Below are 15,349 nucleotides of genomic sequence, written 5' to 3'. Positions count from 1 at the left end.
GTGTCAACGCCACAGCCTACCTGAGTATTGTTGCTGACCATGTCCATCCCCTTATGACCACAGTGTTCCCATCTTCTGATGGCTACTTCCAGCAGGATAACGCGCCATGTCATAAAGCTCGAATCATCTCAGACTGGTTTCTTGAACATGACAATGAGTTCACTGTACTCAAATGGCCTCCACAGTCACCAGATCTCAATCCAATAGAGCACCTTTGGGATGTGGTGGACTGGGAGATTCGCATCATGGATGTGCAGCCGACAAATCTGCAGCAACTGCGTGATGCTATCATGTCAATATGGACCAAACTCTCTGAGGAATGTTTGCAGTACCTTGTTGAATCTATGCCACGAAGGATTAAGGCAGTTCTGAAGGCAAAAGGGGGTCCAACCTGGTACTAGCAAGGTGTACCTAATAAAGTGGCCAGTGAGTGTATTCTATCCTTGTTGAGAAATTAAGCTGATGTAGATTCAAAACAGTGCAGCTCTCAGTGCTACAACACCCTCAACTACACTGACCGCTACTGAGATCACGTACCTCCCGCAGCGACCGTGCACGAAGAGTGCATGGTTGAGAAAATGTTCGTGATGTTCTCTTCTGTGCTCACCCTCTCACTCCCAGCCAGAATGACCTTCTGGTCTGAGGTTCGGGCCTGGTGTTTGAGTGTAACGGAAACATTTTTGCCTGCTTCATTTTATACTGTTTATATTTTGTGAGAATGATATATTCAAAGGGGGGAAATGTAGTAGAAAAATACAGAACCACTTGCTCCTAGTTAGACATCACGTACTGCTCACATGTTTTGCCTACAACTGACCCTTCCGCAGATGTCAGCACTTCCTTATCTCTCTGACGATAGGCAAGGCTGCAGCTGGCTGAAATTGGTTAGGGCAGCATATGCCCCTTTTCCACTGCATGGTACTGGCTCAACTCGACTCTACTATAATCGACTGTACTCGCTTTACTTTTTGGGATTTCGTTTTCCACTGCAGATATTATCCCTTCACAGTGAAGCCCCGCTGGCCATTTGTGGGCATGTTGACTAGTTTTTTTGTTTTTTTAAAGATTGTATTCATTTTTAAATAAATATACATATATTTATATTTATTTATATTTTATTTCTTTATAATGGTCTTTTCATGTCACCTTTTAGTATCGGCTCAGCTCATTTGGAACCTCAACAGAGGTGGTACCAAAAAAAGTACCTGGTACCAGGTACCATCCCTAACCTTTGCCCAATGGAAAACCAAAAAAAGCGAGTAGAGTTGAGCTGAGTCAAGCCGGTACCATGCAGTGGAAAAGGGGCATTAGAGAATACACATCCTTGTATGGCTATAAAAACTTTGTACTCCTCCTGTTCGAAGTGCTCTCTTTTTTTCTTGCTACCCTGTATGGGGTGAGCCCGTTTGCAATTGAATTAAACTTACTCAGGAAGACAAGGCAAAACTGACTCAGGATTTTATTTTATTTTTATTACAAAGTTTGCCACCACAAGACTAATCCCTAGAGCACAAGCTACAAAGTCTCACTAAACAGGAGGCTTTCCTATCCTAAGTGTCAGGATTTAGAGGGGAGGTCACGCAGGAACAATTTGGGAATGATTGGTCTACGTGAAGGCACCGAGGGACCACGTCCATGCCCTTTCTGATGAAGCTTTCATCACCCCCCCCCCCGACCCCGCGCTTTTTCTACCCAAGTGTATCTGGCCAATTACTCCACTCGTCTGAGCTGTCCCGGTCGCTGCTCCGCCCCCTCTGCCGATCTGGGGGGGGCGGCAGACTTTCACATGCCTCTTTCGATACATGTGGAGTCGCCAGCCACTTCTTTTCACCTGATAATGAGGAGTTTCACCAGGGCGACGTAGCATGTGGGAAGATCACACTATTCCCCCCCAGTTCCCTCTCCCCCCGAACAGTCCCTCCAACCGACCAGAGGAGGCGCTAGTGCAGCGACCAGGACACATACCCACATCCGGCTTCCCACTTGTAGATATGGCCAATTGTGTCTGTAGGAACGCCCAACCAAGCCGGAGGTAACATGGGGATTTGATCGATCTCCATGTTGGTAGGCAATGGAATAGACCGCCACACTACCCAGACTCCCCTCTTTCATCACATTTCTGTCTAATCAAATTATTTAATTTCTCAAAAGAAATCGAACCCCAGACATATTCATGTCACCTTTATGTGAGACATTAAAAGCTTATATGAGGTGTCAAATGTCTTACCTTGCCTACACCGGAAAATGTAAAATTCAACTTATTTATGCCTTACAGCATGAAATCCTGGAACTTGATAGAACTTATGCCACCTCCCCATTGCCCGACCTTTATAAACAAAACATCTTTCACTACAAACAAAATGTGAAGTTTTGTCAACTAGACATGCAGAGCGCCTCCTTTTGAATTATGAACAGGGAGAGAAATCCGGTAGAGTTCTCCACATCAGCTTCGCCAAGCATCGGCTCATCAAGCCATAGAAGAAATCCGTACTCCCTCAGATATAGTCACTACTGACCATGATGAAATAAACGATACATTCAATAATTTTTATTCAAATCTTTATGCTTCTGGCCCCGCTAAAGACCGGTCATTAATGGATTCTTTTTTCCAAAAACCTGAGATCCCCTGCATTGATGTGAATGTTAAAGATAGACTTGAGGAGCCCATTTCTGATATTGAAATAATGCAAGCAATCGGAACCACGCTGAGTGGCAAGTCTCCGAGGCCAGACAGTTTCCCAACCAAATTTTATAAGAAAATTTCAAAGCTTCTGTCCCCACTATTGGCCGAAATGTTTGGTGAATCATTCAGCGCTCACTCTCTCTATCCGTCGTTATGTGAGGCCTCAATTTCTATTTCTCAAGAAGGGGACGAATCCCCTTGATTGTGCACCTTACCAACCTATCTCAGTACTAAATACTGATGTGAAGATACGGGCTAAAGCCTTAGCTCACCGTTTAGAGACAGTGCTTCCAGTTATAATTTCCCCAGACCAGAGTGGATTTGCCACAAACAGGCACTCTTTTTTTAATCTTCATTGTCTTTTTACCATTCTTTATTTTAAGCCTTCTCAGTGGGACTACCTTTTTTACTGCAAAAAATTGGTTTTGGTGATCATTTTATATCCTGGGTCAGATTATTGTACTCTTCCCTGAAGACCTCAACACACCAGCCATGTGGTGAAAAAAGCACAGCAATGCCTCTTTCACCTCAGGCGACTGAAGAAGTTCGGCATGGGGCCCAGGATTCTACAGGCCTTCTACAGAGGTACTACCAAGAGCATCCTGAGTGGATGCATCACCACAACTATGGACTGTTCCAGCTGCTACCATCAGGCAAGCGGTACTGCAGCCTCAAAGCTCAGACCAGTAGGCTCCGGAACAGCTTTTTCTACCAAGCAACCAGGCTTTTGAACAAAGAACATTAAAGGCACTAAGCCTGGTGCCAGAATGACTGGTACTGACCTATGGTCTTCAGCGGATCATCAGTTTACACACAAACACATACACACAGACGTAGCTTGGCATACACACACAAATATATAAACAACTACATACACATATGCACATTTATTAAGGCTGGGCCTACACACACACACACACACACACACACTCACAGCACCCTACATACACCACACACTATTTATTATTATTACTGTTTTTTTGTTCAGTTTTGTTGTTATTTTATGACTATTGTTGCTGCAGTGTTGAGGAGCTGAAACACAAGAATTTTGCTCTCTTGTACTTGTATATTGGGACATAACAAGCACTCCCTTGGGCGCATCCTATAACCAAATTTTCTGATAAGCCAGTCATATGTGAGTCTATTAAGATTTGGAAACAATTTAGACAGGCTTTCAAACTTAAAGATCTCCCTATTGGTACCCCTATTACCAAAATAAATAAATAAATAAAATCAGTCTTTTGTCCCTTCTATTTCTTATAGAATAGAATAGAACACTCTTTATTAGTAATTATGTACATACATACAAATGAAATTCACTCTCTGCATTTAAGCCATTCTAGCTGTGTAGATAGGAGCAGTGGGCAGCCGCCGTGCAGCACCCGGGGACCAACTCGTTATTTCTTCCCATTGCCTTGGTCAGGGGCACAGACGGGAGGAGTATTAACCCTAAAGGCCGTTTCACACCTGATAGTCCAGTTCTAGTCTGCTTCCTTGGTTCGCACCAGATGCGAGAATGACAAATTGTTTCATTTAGCTGGTTCGGTTCCCTTTCACGCCTATTCGTTTTCTCTGGTCCGAATCAGTTGACGAGTTGGTGAAGCGAACCAAAATGCAGCTGCACAAGCCACGTGAGAACGTTCATTTCACTCATTGGTCAGATGTGTCTGGGGCGAGAGCAATAACGTAGTTCCTAAGCTGTCCTCCAATTGGTTAGAATTTCCATGCAGGAAAACTCGAAAGAAACTCCGGGAAGTAGAATAACAGACAACGCACCACAAGTAATTTCGCAGTGATTTCACAATGGAGAGACAACTGCGCGGGTTGATTTTGGCGTTGGTCATCAGTTATTACATCGCTTGCATTTATCACTTTAGGCAAACGATACAGTTTGAAAATGAGTCGCATGTTGTTGTTGTTGCTGCTAAAGGGGATCGTCTTCCTCATCCCATAATTCACAGTGTAGCAGGCTACGGGAAATCATTTAGTCCAAAAATGCACAGTGCTTTCTGCAGTTGGGTCGGTCCGAGGTCGGATCACGTTTTCGCCACAAACGAACCGCAGCACCACCTTTTCAACAAGGTCTCGGTCCGCTTGTTTGGTCCGAGTACGATTGCTGTGTTCTCATGAACCGCAGCAAAAAAGGAACCAGAGTTCGATTCAATCGAACCAAACAAGGCAGGTGTGAAAGCACCTTAACATGCATGTCGTTTTTGATGGAGCCTTTGAGCTCTGGAGACTCAATGGAATATTCACTTTGGAGGACCTATTTATTGATGACATTTTTGCGCCTTTCAATCAGCTTTCTGGGAAGTTTAATTTACCTCGAAGTCACTTTTTTAGATACAAGCAGATTCGTGATTTTACTCAATCTAAATTTAATCATTTCCCAGTTCTGCCCCCAAAGACCCAACTGGACCGCATTCTTGAAATTAATCCCGCTGAAAAAGGGTTTATCAGTAATTCTTTATTATGCAATTAATACTTTAGGCCAAATACCACTTGAACCCCTAAAAAATCGATGGGAAAGTGATATGGAAATGTCCATTCCAGAAGAAACTTGGGCTCTAAGAGGATACACTCTTCCACTATTTGCACACGACATGGCGTAATCCAGTTCAAAGTAGTGCACCTCCTTCATTGGTGCAAAGAGAAATTGGCTTAAAATTAACCCAGATTTAGACCCAACATGTGACAGGTGCAAACAAGCCACTGCCAGTCTCTTATATATATGTTGTGGTCCTGCCTGATACTAACCCAGTTCTGGCATTCCATCTTTGAGGCCTTTGACCGCTGTTTTATGTTTCCCATTTGAACCTTCTCCTCTGAGTGCCATTTTTGGGGTCGTCTCAGCTGGTGCACATTTAAATGCTGCTCAGGCAAATCTGTTGGCCTACACCACCCTATTAGCTAGGAGATTGATACTGTTCAAATGGAAGGACGCTTCCCCTCCTACTTTTGCACATTGGATTGCAGAGGTTATACAGTCACTGAAATTAGAAAAGATTACATATACCATGAGAGGATCTATATCCAAATTCCACTCAACATGGAAGCCCTTTTTAGTCTTTGTGTAGGAGTTAGATACTCAATTGGTGGCTGGGGTCAATGGGCTTGCAATCTAATTCTCAACCCTTTCTCTTCTATTCTCATTTTCCCTTTTGCTTATTTATTTACTTATTTTTTCCCCCATTTTCTTCCTTTTTTTAAATGAATTTATTTCTAGTTTTTCCCCTTATCCCAACCGATTAACCCAATGGCATATGGCCGGAACTCTTGTCGAACCTCTGGCTCACGTTTCCACAGGAAGGAGATAGTCGTAACACCAGCTTCCTTCAAACTCGTGCCGGCTGCTCTCGCTACTTTACAGGCCGAAGCCTCGCATGGATTGCATCACCCTCAGGCTGCTAAGGAGACGTAGGGAGAATGCTTTCAGGTGCTTGGCTGCAGGCACCCGGATGGGCCAGAGGGGTCGCTGGAGAACGACGAGCCCCCGAACACTACACCGATCTGCACCCACTACCCCTCGGGTAAGGGTGGCTTAATGAAGGCCTTACCCCGTGAATGCTCTGGCCGTGACCGGTTACGGCGAGTCTGGGATACGAACCTCACAGCCGCACGACGAGCGGCTTGCAAGAGCGGCGGTTGATTCCGCTTGGCCATCAGAGCGGCCCTTCCCTGTGTTTTTGTTTGTTCATTTAATGTATGCTTGATACTTATTTACTTTGTTAGTTTTTGTTATGGTTTAATTTAATTCATGTTATTTCAGGTGGCATACCAGGCGGGGTGGGAGTGTGGTGGGGGATGTTGTATGAGTCTGTGGGGAAGGTGAGTGGGCAGTGGGTTTGGGTTGTAGTTGTGGGTGGATTTTGAAAATTTTGAATTTAAAATAAACCTTATTTAAAAAAAACCTGTCTTTCAATGCATATCAACAATTTTAATGGCAGTCTTTTAAGCCATGAAAATAAGATTTCACATGGAAGTCAAACTCAGGGAGCAAGTGAACATTTCATTATGTAATGACTTCCAGTATTTTTGGAAAATATTTCTTCAGTCTAAATGAGGTATATTGCTATTTTGACATTTCCTATATGCAGACACAATTAACCTTAATATTGACGGCAATGTGGAGTGCTGTGACAACACAAGCACTTTACTGACAAGAAACATGACATAGCTCACCATCAGGTCTACATTGTGTGTTTGGAGACACCTGAAAACCTCAAAAGAACTTGTACGTGACGCGGTATTGATGGGTACATAATAAAGCGAACAAAGTTTGTGAAGTCTGGCCAAAACAATGGCAGAAGTGGGGCAGACAGCCAATTGTAGCCCCTAGATCAGGGGTGGGCAATCTTATCCAGAAAGGGCCAGTGTGAGTGAATGTTTTTGTTCCAACCAAGCAGTTACACACCTGATCCCACTAATCAACCAGTAGAGTCTTTTCTGAGGGACTTGATTAGGAGACACAGGTGTGTAACTGCTTGGTTGGAACAAAAACCTTCACCCACACTGGCCCCTTCTGGATAAGATTGTCCACCCCTGTCCTAGATGATTGTGCTTCGCTACGATTAAACAGCCCGGATTGCCTTGCTTTTCATTTAAAGCATTCAGCAGTGTGAGCCAGAGAGTCTGCAGTAAATTAATCACTAGACTATTGCTATCTTGATAGCTGTAACACACGTTGCACAGCACTGCAAGTGCCCCCCCCCCCATGTAGATTGGCAAAAATACATTGACCTTATAAATGCTCTTTGTGAGCTCACGGAAATCCATTGCGGCTGGGGACAGAGACCTCTAATCAATGATTCAATAATTTCAAACTCAATTTGACAAGACAAGCAGTTTTAACTTTTACAAATAAAAATAGCTCAAATTAAGATTTTGAATGAGGATACACAGGAGTATTTAGATTAACTTAGTTTCTAAATTGATCTTAACACATATCCAGAAAATTACAGACCTATATCACAGAAAATATTTTTGGAAATTCATGGGCGGACCAGTTGGTTAAAAGGAAAATATATTAATCTGTTAAAAATGTGTAGGGGAAAAACTTTTAAACCACATTTTGAGAGACAGAAAGTTGGAGAAATGGTTACCTGAAGGCATATGTCCTCTGGTGCCAACTGAGCTGGCCACGAATGCTGTAGGCGATAGTAGTGACAAACTCTCCCCCGAGACCCAGCTCAGAGCAAAGCTTCAGCGCAAATGTTTCTGGAGAGTTTTTCCTCTCTGTCATGTCCCATTCAAACTGGTCAACCAAAGAGATGTTACCAACATGGATGTTAAGCTGTAAAAAACAGAAAGACACATTACATACAAAACATTATGAGTTAGCTATATCGGTATTAGTCAGACAACAATACTTTGACCCAAAGCTGTTTTCTTTTTCTTAAAATCCCCTTTTTGGGGAATTGTGATACTGATTGCGCTGCAACGACTGACATTTCTGTGTAAGCAGTTATACCATTGTAAGCCTTCTTCACTGTGTCAAGGTCAGCCATTTTTTTCTACTAGTCTATGCTCCTTTGAAGTTGTCATTTGAGCACATATATGAAATGTGCTACAAAGACAAAATACATAAAATACCGATTACATCTACAAATCTACAAAATACCTGTACAGGCTAAAAAAATACATCGAGGGTATTTTCAGAAGTGATTCCTTTTTGCTGTTCAAGCATGATCTACTAGTATAGCTACGCATTAACATGACAACCCATTACACTACAAGTAGTACCAGAGGCTTAAAATTAACATAGTGTAGTGAATTCAGGGGGCAGCCGGGAACCGCCACTGCAGCCGGGAAGCGAACCCGGGTCACCCGCACCACGGGCGACCGCGCTAACCAGTCACCTAAAGGGTCTGACCCGTTAGCCAACTGGCTAGCGAGTCTACTATTCATGCTCGCTACCCTACCCCCCTCCTTCGGGAAGCGCATCCCCTCGCTTCAGCATATCAGCTCCCTCACGCCTCTGGGCGCACACGCCTCCAGTGACCTCACGGTCTCACCATCTCACTTCTGACACCAATGTAGTGAATTCGGGGGGCAGCCCAGGAACCGCCGCAGCTGGGACGCGAACACGATTCTCCCGCACCACGGGCGACTACGCTAACCAGTCAACTAAAGGGTCTGACCCGTTAGCCAACTGGCTAGCGAGTCTACTCATTCATGCTCGTTACAGTATTTTAAGGAACATTTTTGTACAAACTGTACGTGAGTCATAACCAAAAGAAGAAAAACGTATTTATTGACACGAATGACTTTTGGACTTTGCCTACAAATCTAGCCTCATTGTTTAAAAAAAAAAAAATCTGCGGACGTAGATGTGATGTATGAAAGGGGTTAGTCTTTCGGGACTCTCTCAAATAAAACTGTCCCAACATGAAAACAAAAGCACAGCTGTTCACTAAACTAACGGCCATCATAGTAAATGATAACAACATGGATCAGGAATCATTCTCACATGAGAAGAGATGCAAAAACACAGACGTAGGATCCATATTTTACTATCATGAGCATGTCGGGAAATGAGTTAAAATGAGATAACCTAGACTGATTACTACTACTACTACTACTACTACTACCACTACTACTACTATGTTTCACAAATGATCAAATTATCGCACATTATGGGACTTTTGGCATTATTTATCATACGTCGCACAGAGGGCAAAGTTATCACACAAATATAATTATCACACATCTGGCAGCGCTGGCAAGGAGCCGGGCTTTTGTCTTTCTCTGGTCTTTTTCCCCGAGTCTCAAAGCTGTGGCACTACGGCAGCGTAACTGGTCAGTTGCAGAGATGGTCCTGGAGCAACACCAACACGGCAACATCAGATCCTGCTGTCCCTCGCACTTCACGCAAAGGTGGGGGTGTAGCTGTAATCAGTGACTCCACCCTCCACCCCGATGGCACACCATCTGTGTACACCACTAATCATTAAGGACAGACCTGAATACCCGAGTATTAAGATATTTGTTCGTTGGGTAGGTATTCGGTTTCAATTTTTGAGATTTGGATATCCTGCTTTTTTGTTGTTGTTGTTTTTGGGGGTGTTTTGCTCGTGTACAAGACCTTTAAAAACAGATATTAAAATATCCATTTCTAAAAATGTTTTTGCTTGGGTTTAGGGAAGATGTATTTACAACAGCACTGGCAACTGCAAGCCTCACAAACAAAAATTACTTAAATTTGGTGGACTGCCTGCTCTGTTTAAAAAAGGCTTTAGATGAACTCATGCCCATATTGTTTTCAAACATCTCCCTGTTCTTTTTGGCAGATTCACATCCTTAAACACAACTTTGTAGGTTATTTTGTCTTCATCTCATTCGAAAGACTTCAACAGCAAAGCAGAATTAGTCAAGTTCTGTCGTATTTTAGACAGGAGCAGGTGTGCCTTAGCAGATCTAACCCAGCCATCAATCTACCAGTTCTTGGTCCATCCATTATCCAAACCACTCATCCTGCTCTCAGGGTCAAGGGGATGCTGAGGCCTATCCCAGCAGTCATTGGGCGGCAGGAGGGGAGACACCCTTGACAGGCCGCCAGGCCATCACAAGGCCCACACACACACACACACACACACACACACACACACATTCACACCTAGGGACAATTTAGTACGGCTGATTCACCTGACCTACATGTCTTTGGACTGTGGGAGGAAACCGGAGCACCCGGAGGAAACCCACGTAAACACGGGGAGAACATGCAAACTCCACACAGAGGACGACCTGGGACGACCCCCAAGGTTGGACTACCCTGGGGCTCGAACCCAGGACCTTCTTGCTGTGAGGTGACCATGCTAACCACTGCGCCACCGTGCCACCCAGAAGCATCATACAATACAAATATTGATAGACAGCTAGCTAAAATTACGTTGATACATCACCAAACACATCGAATCAGCTGCACACTCTCGACAGCACTCAATACAGGGATTAGCCCCTGGATTAGCCCCTGGTCTACAGCTGTAGACCAGGGGCTAATCCAAATGAAGGTTCCACTCTTACAAGGCGTCAGTTAGACATCGCAGCCTTTGCCTCCTATTAGCCTCTAGAAGAATCCTGCTAGATTTAAAGTCTGCCCACCCCCTAAAGCAGCTCTCTGGCTGAAATATATCATGTTATTAACGAAACTGTAAAAGATTAAGAAAAATTAAGAACAAAATAAGAGGATCAACTAAAGAATAGCACTGTATGTATATCCCTGTTCTGTCTTCATGTAGAATTGGAGTCTCTTCCCACAAACTGAAACAATGGTCCTGGTCCCGTTTCCATACCCTTAAGATTGCGAAGTGGTCACCTCCCCAGTGTGAGGTATGTGTGAAGTTAATATTTTTTTTGTATATAACCCAGTCACGTATATATGACCCTTATACTACATACTGTTGTCACACTAGTGGAGTTGAAGGCAGGGAATGGGAATGAAAAAGACTAACAAAACAGACAAACAGGCATGGTATTAACCTTGATGATGACTCTCTGGTCTGTCTGTTCATCTAATATGCTGTCAGTGGGGTAGGACTCAATCTGTTGTCGAATGGCAGAGGCAATTGCTGGGACAAAAGCCAGAGGATTTAGGTCTAGGTCATCGCACAAAATCTCAGCAAACATCTCTGGGGTCATCAGTTTCTCTACAGGAAGAACGTTACATTAGAGGTTACACAGCTGATTTCATCATCCAGCACCGTTTTTTTAAAAGGTAGGTTCTTAATATGAATTGTTCTGTGCATGTTTATGTTAGGTGTGGCTAGTACCATTCATGTTCCACGTGAAGGCATCTCGAAGCTTCTGTCCATCTATTTCCATGTCTAATCGGATGGGGACCAGCACTTCAACCTGGGATGCATTCTCATGGATCACTGCAGGGTCGTGATCATCAAAACTAAATGACAGGAAAGAAAGTATGGAGTTAAAACATAGATGCATCATATTTGTTCATTGCTCATCACAAATTACTTTTACTTTGCCCACCGGGTGGCACTGTTTTTCCTTTTGTATATTTGTCATGGTTCAATCCAGGTTTTGAAGAGGAATGAGTTAAAACTTTGTTGTGATAATGTGAGAATGAAATCTGACAGTGCCGTATTGCATTGATGAGTAGCAGCGGTGCAGAAGAGATACCAAAAATGTGTTGTGTTTGTCTTCTGCAGGAGCAAATAAATGCTGGAAAACAACCCCTTGCATAGTCACTTTTCATGCCTTACCCACATCCATTACACCTTGAATTCTGTGGTTGAAACCAATTTAGTATCGTCAGGTTCTACATTTTCACACAAGTGAGCTTCTTACGCTTACAAAGTGACTGTGAGACAGTGTGCACATATGAAGGAAGATAGCTGTGACCCATCCCTCAGGGCCATGCGGGAAATAAAGGTGTTGTAGTTCATTTGTTCTTGACAACCATTTCTCAACACATCTTAAAATGTGACAACTGACTGAAGTATTTGTGCTCTTTAGCCAAGCATAAATGAACATAGTCAGGCAGTCTGCATTCTCTGCAGTTTAAATGACCTCATGTAATACACATGCATTTCCCCAGTGGAAAGAGAGCAGCTTCAAGTTCCTCGATGTCCACATCAGGAATAAAGAACCTTTATAAGAAAGCAAATGCCGGGATGACTGTCGGAACTGCCGGTCTGCACGGGCCAGCAGCCAGCCCAGCCTGCCCCGCCTCCACATCCCCTCAGACCGCCCTTGGCGCCCCCCTCTCGGGCGCATCTCCAGGTGGAGCCGTGATCCCTGAGCCAACTGGACACAGCAGACCAAGCTCTTCCAGCCGATCCAATGCCAGCTCTCCCAGCCAGACACCAATGACACACCTCCCCGCACTCCACACGACGACACCAAAAACACAGTCAACGCGAGGCGAGGCCACCGCCCGACTAACCTCGGTCGGTGTTATCGGAACTGCTGGTCTGCATGGGCTAGCAGTTAGCTTAGCCTGCCCCACTTTCGCATCCTGTCAGACTGCCCTCGGTGTTACCTCCTCAGGTGCAGCTCCAGGCAGGGCCCACAGGACGCAGCAGACCAAGCTCTCCCAGCCGATCCAGCACCAGCTCTCCCAGCCATCAAACGAAGACACAAACTTAAGACGCAGACGTGGACAAAGACACTGCATGGACAGTATTGGGTGAGGCCACCGCAAACATAAGTTCACGCCGCCACCTTCCCACACTGGTACTGGGAACGTCAACGAGGACTTGTCTTTATCCTTTCATACAGACACTGTGATCAAGACAGCATGTCAGCGACTATTTTTCCTCCGGACGCTGAGGAAATTTGGCATGGCCCCATGGACCCTTACTAACTTTTATCAATGCACCATGGAGACCACCCTGACTGGCTGTATTTACACAAGTTTGCTGTTTACAATACCACTACATATATATGCCAAGTTACCATTGTACAGACATTCTCTACTGTAGCACACTGGCCAACAAAGTACATCCTAAGTCTGTCCTGACTGTTTTCCCTCATGTATCCTGTTCTTGAACTTTGACTTCACTAAGTGCTTTTATAAGTGCATTTATTTGCCACATGTGCTGAGCCAGCAACAAGCATTTCATTATTGGAATAAATGTAAACGTGTTTTCATATGACAAATAAACTTGGAACTTAATTTTGAAATATAAAGATAATTACTAAACAGCATACAATTTAATTACATTATAAAGTGGAGCATTAAAACCATTACAGTACATCTATTAATGCGCTACAAGGGTTTTAATAGTATGCAGAATTTTTAAAACTTTTACACATCAGCATATCTTCTAAAATAGTTGAAGGTTTTAAAGTTTTAATGTTAAAAGAGCTGCTGAATTAAGATACATAGGACTAATTAATAAGAATTAAAAAAGGGGCACCCGGGTAGCACAGCGGTCTATTCCGTTGCCTACCAACACGGGGGTCACCGGTTCGAACCCCCATGTTACCTCCGGCTTGGTCAGGCGTCCCTACAGACACAATTGGCCGTGTCTGCGGGTGGGAAGCTAGACTTGGGTGTGTGTCCTGGTCGCTGCACTAGCACCTCCCCTGGTCGGTCGGGGCGCCTGTTTAGGGAGGAGGGGGAACTGGGGGGAATAGCGTGATCCTCCCATGCGCTACGTCCCCCTGGTGAAACTCCTCACTGTCAGGTGAAAAGAAGCAGCTGGTGACTCCACATGTATCGGAGGAGGCACGTGGTAGTCTGCAGCCCTCCCCGGATCAGCAGAAGGGGTGGAGCAGCGACTGGGATGGCTCAGAAGAGTGGGGTAATTGTCTGGGTACAATTGGGGAGAAAAAAGGGGAGAAAATCCACCCCCCCCCTCCCCACCCCCCCAAAAAAAGAACAAAACAGTTAAGAGGAAAATAGTCAAGCTTCTCACCACAGGGGAAATGTCCTCTTTTTGTCCCGGCCGATACGGTTGCGGTTAATGGTGGTGGAGCACGGCACAGCATCCAGGTGGTGGGAGCTGTTGGGCAGAGTGGGGACCCACTGACTGCTTCTCTTGGCCTTCTGCTCCCTTTGTAGGGGACACACAAAACACAAGGCTGGGAGGGGACACCACAAGATGTACACCCGGTAATCTGTTGAAAATTCAGTTTAAAACAACATAGTACACATAAAAGACCTAACATACCGGATCACTATAACCCTTAAAATATGCTGTTCAATAACCAAAAATAAAAAAAATCACAGGCAACTAATCATACCTAGAGTACACAAAAACAGACACAGCACAAGAAGTTACCTGATGTAAGCTGGTGGTTCAGTGCTGATGGAAACTGCCTTGTACTTCTCATCGTTTCCCTCAAAGATCTCTTCACATTCTGATGCTTTCAGTAAAGTAACGCTAGTGGCTTGAGATGGACAGAGAGGGGAAAAAACAGTTTAGGATATTATCGACCTACCCAGCGAACGAATATCTGAATACCCTTGGACATAGCCTTAGACTGTATCATGCTTACCTCTTTCTAGCCCATCTTTCCCTTCTCTCACATGTCTTATTTAACAAAAAGCAAAATGCCGTAAATATAGTTCAAACGAACAAAACTACCCAGCAGTACATTGCTGAATTCACCACAGCAGACTATCTGAAGCAGCCTAAATCAAAAAGCTTCCCAGATATTCTGACTGATAATCAGAGGCAATTCATGGTTTTGTTTTGGCTCACAGAATAACTTCGTACATGACGTTATGCACAGGTTAATATATTTCTGTGACATCGGTCTAAGTGGGTTCTAGACAAAAAGCCCTAGTCTCAGTAGTTTATATCATTGAAGGAAATACTTCTATCCTCATTGAGCCCAGAGGCTCAGAGGTGAAGGGAGGACCAATCTCAGAGCTTCTTGCATACTGCAGAAACTGTGGTCCATTTTAATCATTTTAAGACAAAACTCACCATGTGAAGAAGCCACGATTTTCTTCCTCTCCTCCACGGAAGCCAGTCTCCGCCATAGAGATGGATACCTTTTGTATAAAGAACCTCTAAACATACGCAGGTAGTTTCCAACCTGTGGGGAAGAAATTCAGTTTGAATTTCCTGGCGAAAACAAATCTTGAAATTATTACATAGTGAAAACACGGCAAATACATTTTTGTTAAAATGGGATTAGATTACGCCGTGAGGTTATATGTGCGTTAACCACAATGTGTTCTTTACAAGCCAGTGG

General features: G+C 44.1%; 1 protein-coding gene across 4 annotated transcripts in view; it reads right to left on the bottom strand.

The window, feature by feature from the left end:
- The window catches only part of LOC130121661 (SWI/SNF-related matrix-associated actin-dependent regulator of chromatin subfamily B member 1-like), a 48,085-nt gene that overhangs the window by 14,939 nt on the left and 17,797 nt on the right, over positions 1–15,349 (bottom strand). For 3 of the 4 annotated variants that reach the window (XM_056290500.1, XM_056290503.1, XM_056290502.1), the window contains exons 2-7: positions 15,079–15,190; positions 14,428–14,536; positions 14,062–14,199; positions 11,452–11,579; positions 11,162–11,328; positions 7,786–7,976 (exon numbers count right to left, since the gene is read on the bottom strand). In XM_056290500.1, the coding sequence (XP_056146475.1) occupies positions 7,786–7,976; positions 11,162–11,328; positions 11,452–11,579; positions 14,062–14,199; positions 14,428–14,536; positions 15,079–15,190 (845 nt within the window). The remainder of the gene's footprint in view (positions 1–7,785; positions 7,977–11,161; positions 11,329–11,451; positions 11,580–14,061; positions 14,200–14,427; positions 14,537–15,078; positions 15,191–15,349) is intronic. The other variant, XM_056290501.1, reaches the window with a different exon arrangement.

This window comes from Lampris incognitus, chromosome 12 (assembly GCF_029633865.1).
Source record: "Lampris incognitus isolate fLamInc1 chromosome 12, fLamInc1.hap2, whole genome shotgun sequence".
Lineage (NCBI taxonomy): Eukaryota > Metazoa > Chordata > Actinopteri > Lampriformes > Lampridae > Lampris > Lampris incognitus.
The sequence above is the reverse complement of the archived record's forward strand: the minus strand, read 5'-3'. Positions and strand labels throughout refer to the sequence as shown.